Source organism: Aplysia californica, unplaced genomic scaffold (assembly GCF_000002075.1).
Source record: "Aplysia californica isolate F4 #8 unplaced genomic scaffold, AplCal3.0 scaffold01205, whole genome shotgun sequence".
NCBI classification, from domain to species: Eukaryota; Metazoa; Mollusca; class Gastropoda; order Aplysiida; family Aplysiidae; genus Aplysia; species Aplysia californica.
In genome coordinates this window covers 19,522-25,295 of record NW_004798475.1, presented here as the reverse complement: position 1 = coordinate 25,295, position 5,774 = coordinate 19,522, and the positions used below count along the sequence as shown (strand labels likewise).

At 40.0% G+C, this 5,774-nt stretch overlaps 1 protein-coding gene across 1 annotated transcript in view; it reads left to right on the top strand.

The window, feature by feature from the left end:
- Window positions 1-1,530: 1,530 nt before the first annotated feature.
- LOC101856234 (proton-coupled amino acid transporter 4) overlaps window positions 1,531-5,774 on the top strand; it is a gene marked incomplete in the record, with an annotated part of 12,303 nt that continues 8,059 nt past the window's right edge. The window contains 3 exon segments of the mRNA XM_013090291.2: window positions 1,531-1,614; window positions 2,158-2,250; window positions 5,461-5,549. Coding sequence (XP_012945745.2) covers window positions 1,541-1,614; window positions 2,158-2,250; window positions 5,461-5,549 — 256 coding nt within the window.

Genomic DNA, 5,774 nt, shown 5'->3' with positions numbered 1-5,774 from the left:
ACCCTCACCAGGGTATAGGCCACGAACAAATACTTTCCACCTTTCCCTGTCCTGGGCGTGTCGCTTGATGTCACGTCCATGTCTGCCCACTATTTTGTACTTCCTTTTCCGTGACTGTTCTCCAGGTTCCACGTGGTCTTCCTGTTTATCTTTTACCCTGTGGGTTCCAATCTAATACTTTTCTTGTTATGCAGCTGCTTGACCTCCTGAAAGTGCGTCCAATCCATCGCCAACGCCTTCTTCCTACCTCATCTCTGACTGGGCTTTGTTTCATTCTTAATAATAATAATAGATAGCATTTGTATAGCGCATATCCCCGCTCAACAGCAGGCTCTATGCGCTTTACACTATATTATTACCCCAGCAGACCATAGAACACTCCAAAACATTCTCAGCTTCCTGGGAAGCTTAATACTTTTTCGTTGGTGACCCTGTGTGTCCCTTTGATCCTCAGTAGCTTCCTCAGACACTTGTTCAAGAAAACCTGGATCCTTTTTATGCACATCTGGAATGCGTTCCATGTCCAACATTCATACAACTGGACTGGCTTCACATTTGGCGAAGTGGGTGCACCTATTTGTTGAAGTGGTGCTAACCCGTTTGTCGAAGCGGTTAATAACATAATTTAATTTATTATTTGCCGAAGAGGTGCACTAACATATTATTCGGATTTTGTAAAGCGACTCATTGCCCAGCCCTAGCAGGACACTTGGGTGATTTCTGGGTCAAAGGTTATGTCGGTGAGACTCGTGTCTGTCCTGGGCTGGACGCGCTGCCCTGCTGTCTCTGGAGGGTGTTGACCCCTGTGACCTATATGACCTCTTTCACCCCTTCACTCTTCCTCGTACGTACAGGATAATACGTGGGTGGTTGGCGGGTGCTCTGGTGTGGTTTGCTCCTTCTTTCCAATGAATAAATATCCATTGTCCTTTTCTCTCCTTCTTTTTTGTGTTTGTTTCTCTCTTGTAACACCTCTAATCTTCGGCACTTATGTGACCTTATTGTGTTGCAAGTGCCGTAAAATTCTTACTAAAACTAAACGGGATAATACAGTCAAAATTGTCTAAGACAGCCGTGCAAGTGGTTGGACAGACAGCCAAGTAGGCAGATAGACTGTCAAATAGTCATATGTGAGGCATGCTGGAAAAATTATTTATTTCTCGCAATCCACAAAGTATGGAGATATTAGCCAAAAATCAACACCAGGTTCAAATTTGTAGATTTTCTAATGATGCCATGTTATTTTTCTTTAAGACAGTATGGCATGCCTTTTATTATTTCATACTTATAAATTGTAAAAAAACCCAAAAATTTCAACCATAAGCTTGGTGTATTTATTTCTATTGGGCACCAATCAAAGAAGTAACTCATTTTGTCAGCACGCTTCACGCATTGAGATAAAGAAAAAAAAATGGAGTATTCTTGCTTCTCTACCCACAAACAAACAAACCAACCGACCAGCATGCAAACAAATGAACAAACGAACGAACAAACTATCAAACGCCTTTGTCTGTTCCGTTCACAGACTGGCTTCGTGGGCATGCTGCTCATCGGCTTCATCTCCGTCCACTGTATGCACGTGCTGGTCAAGTGTAGCCACCTACTGTGTAGAAGGTGAGTGGTTTCTGTTGTTTTAAAGTATTTGATACTTGTGTGAACTTACCGTGTATCAGTAACCATGGCAATACATTGTAAATTTTTTTCTAAATAAGTGTTTGATGTTTAAAAAAACTAATCATGTATCAGTCACTAAAGCAACGTGTTGTAAATTGTTTCTGAAAAATGTTTGATGTTTTTTAAGCTAAGGGTGTATCAGTGAAAATGGCAACTTGCTGTAAATTGTTTGAGATAAGTGTTTGATAGTTTAAAATAACTAGATCTAGCTGAGTATCAGTAGCCATGGCAACTTGCTGTAAATTGTTTTAGACTGATGTTTGATACTTAAAAAAAACTAGCTGAGTATCAGTAACCATGGCAACGCTCTATAAAATATTAAAAATTGATGTTTGATATTTTGCTTGATATTGATATTTTGCTTGATATTGATATTTTGTTTGATATTTTGTTTGATATTTTGCTTGATATTGATATTTTGTTTGATATTTTGCTTGATATTGATATTTTGCTTGATATTTTGTGTGACCTGCTCCTTTCCAGGACCAGCAGTATGGCCCTGGACTACGCTGATGTCATGGAGGTCTGTCTCAAGACTGGACCCCCACGGCTCAGGAGGCTGTCCAGGTTTGCCAGGTGAGACGCTCGTCGATGATGATGATAATGTTGATAATAATAGTTATTATAATGATAGTGATAAATAATGATGATGATTATGATAATAATAATTATAATAATGATAACGATAATGGTAATAATAATAATAATAATAATAATGATAATAATAATAGTAGTAGTAGTAATAATATAATGATAATAATAGTATAATTAATAATATTAGTAATAATAATAATAATAATAATAATAATAATAATATTAATAATGATGAATATGATGACGATAATAATAAGAATAATGGTAATAATTGTAATAACAATAGACAGCATTTATATAGCGCTCTGTCCCATAGGAGTATTATAAGCTCTGAGCGCTCTACGTCAATCACATGATCACTGAGCGTAATGCTTCATTCACACTACAAGATAAAACATCAGGGCTGTCACTGTCAGTCTCTTTGTCTGTCCAGTTGTTTGTTTGTTTGTTTGTCTGCTCCTGTATTGTGTCCCAGAACTTAGTTTGTTTGGTGTGTGTGGGTGGTTGGAGAGTGCCACTGGTTGATATCCTATTTCTTTTCTTTCCCTCTGTTGTTTGTGTGGATGTTGTAACAACATAAATATCCTCCCTACGCTAAAAAGCATGGTTTTATGTTGATCTACTTCTCTTTACTCTTTCAAAGTGGGTGGTTGGTGGACACTCTGATGTGGTTTACTTCTTCTTTCCTATCAAACATTTGCCGACCTTATCTCTGTTCGTGGGTGGTTGGCGGGTGCTCTGGTGTGGTTTGCTCCTTCTTTCCTCTTAAACATCTATCGTCCTTATCTCTCCTCCTTCTTTTTTATGTTTGTTACTCTCTTGTAACACCTCTAAACTTCTGGCGCTCATATGACCATATGCAGTTGCGAGCGCCGTAAAACCTCTACTAAAACAAACAAACATATCTCTGTTCCTTCTTTTCTTTGTATGTTACTCTATTACCTCTACTCTTCGGCTCATATGTTATAGCCTATTTGTGTCGCAAGTGCCATAAATCTCGTACATGAACTAAAGTCTCCCTAAAAATAATTGGTCATATGCTAGATTGTGATGCAGATGACCCAAATTTGAATCCCAGACCAGATGTCAAGTGGGTGGATGGAGGGTGCCACTTTCCCTCTGTTGTTTATTTCTGTCCTTCTGACTTTGTCCCAAGATTAGATGATGATTGCAGTGTCGGCATGTGCTTCTCTTTACTCAAACAAACAAACAAACGAACAAACAAACAAACACCCCCCCGGGGCAGTGCCACTGACTGTAGTGTCTTTAGGCCATTCCCAAAGGGGGGGGGGGGGAATTTCTCGTTCAAGCATAGTAGAATTGTAAATGGGCTGATTCATGTCACGCTCATAACTGTGCCTGATCTACAACAGGGAACTGCTGCTTTTTCTTTCCTGATCCTTACTTTTGTCATTTTCCTCTACTTCTGTTGTATGTTTGTCACTTTCTTTTGACCTGCTATTTCCGGGGTGCCTTGATAGTCGAAGCAGACCTTGTGCTGTTGAAGCTAGAGAGGTGAGCAGTCTAAGTCTGATTCCCTTTAAAGACTTCTCTGTTGACGCCCACCCCTTGGCGCTCATATGACCTTATGCAGTTGCGAGCACCGTAAAACCCTCTACTATAAACCCCCCCCCCAAAAAAACAAACAAACATGCAAACAAACAAACAAACAAACAGACCAAATGTTAAGGTAGTTCAGGAGATTTTTTTTCTCGCTGTCTAACTGCATGGCTTGATCCTTTTGGAGGCGGCGGAAGTTAATTCAAAGGTCCACCCCCCTTCAATGACCTGACGATATTGAAAGCAGCACGCCATTTCATTAATGCTATTCCTTAACCCCTTCACTGCCTGGCCCGCCCAAGAACGCATGATCTGTTTAGTGAGATTATGGAGCAAGTGTGGTGTGAAGGGGTTAATATATTCTTTCCTTGAGTGGCCTGGGGGGGGGGGGGGGAGGGGGGAGGGGGGATTGATTACAACAAGGTAATATCCTTCCTGCATACTGAATGTATAACCACTCAAGTGGTCTAATGAAATGTCACCTGTGGACCTTTTTGTTCAGATGTGTGTGACTGTGTTCACATAATTTGGTCCCTTTTAAGGACAAGCGGGGATTTCCAGAAATCTTGACCTGCACCAAAAGTGGGCATTGCCCTACCTATAGCCAAAGATAGTACATAACAAGAAGGGCCACTTCTCTCTTTGAGCCAATTAAAAAAGTGTCCTCAAAATTTGGTGGCGCCCTCTTCACAAAAACACACTCTTTGCGAACAGAGTTACCCTACTTGAGTTTTAAAAAATCAAAGTGAAACTAGCAAGTTTTGGGATAAATTTCGGAAGAATGCTTTTTTAAAATGGTTACGCTGACAAAAAACCTCTTCCGGAGGAAAGGGTGATGGTTTTCTTCGTTTAATTTGACTTTAGAATGAAAGGCGAGAGGTCATTAAAATAAAAAAAACCCTAAAACTCTGCACTGAACGTACCCGAACTGCTGATGAACAGCAGTCGATCTGCGCACGCAAGGAGGTGCTATTCCTATTCTTCTTCTGGAAAAACGAAAGAGAGCTTCAAAACAGACTGCAGCGCCATCTGAAGCAAAGAGCGAACTTCCTGCGGACACTTTTTTGGCTGAGTGGCCCATCTTGTTATTTACTATCTTTGCTATAGCAGAAGTTTGATTTTTTTGGTGTGTATATTAATATTTTGTTTGGTTATAGAGAAAACTCTCCTTGTCTTTTAAAGAAACTGAAAACTTTACCTTCGATTTTGTCGAAACAGGTTTTTTTCGGGATAGCCCCCTTGTGCTTAAAAGCGACCATTTGTTTGTTTGTTTGTTTGTTTGTTTCTTCTTTCTTTCCTTCTTTCCTTCTTTTCTTCTTTCTTCCCCTTTACTTACTCATCATGTTTGCTTTACTACTATATTGGAGATGTCTTTTGTGTATGAGTCTTTGAGGCCCTACTTGCTACACATGACTGTACTGTAAGAGGTAGTGGATGGTTGGCGGGTGCTCTGGTGTGGTTTGCTTCTTATTTCCTATCAAACTTCTATCATCCTTATCTCCCCCTTCTTCTTTTTTATGTTTACTCTCTTGTGCCGTAAAACGTTTACTAAAACTAAGACTTAACCTCCACATCAACAATATCATGAATTCTTTCTTCTTACCCATCTGTTTTGCTGTTTCCCTGTTGCAGAAATTTTGTGAATGGCCTGTTGATATTCACCCAGCTTGGCTTCTGCTGTGTCTACATCGTCTTCATCGCCACAAACGTCTCGCAGGTGAGTGGTACCCTCCAGGTGCTGGGTGTGAACAGTGCGTGTCTCAAGTCTGTGTTTGGAATATAAAAAGAAAAACAAAATGTGTCGAGAGTTTATTGTTTTTGTTTGGATGGTTTGTGAGCTCCCCCCCAAAAAAACAACAACAACCCAACCCCCACTCACATATACAACAACAAGAAAACATCACCCCCCCCAAAAAAAAACAACCCCCAACCCAAACAAACAACAA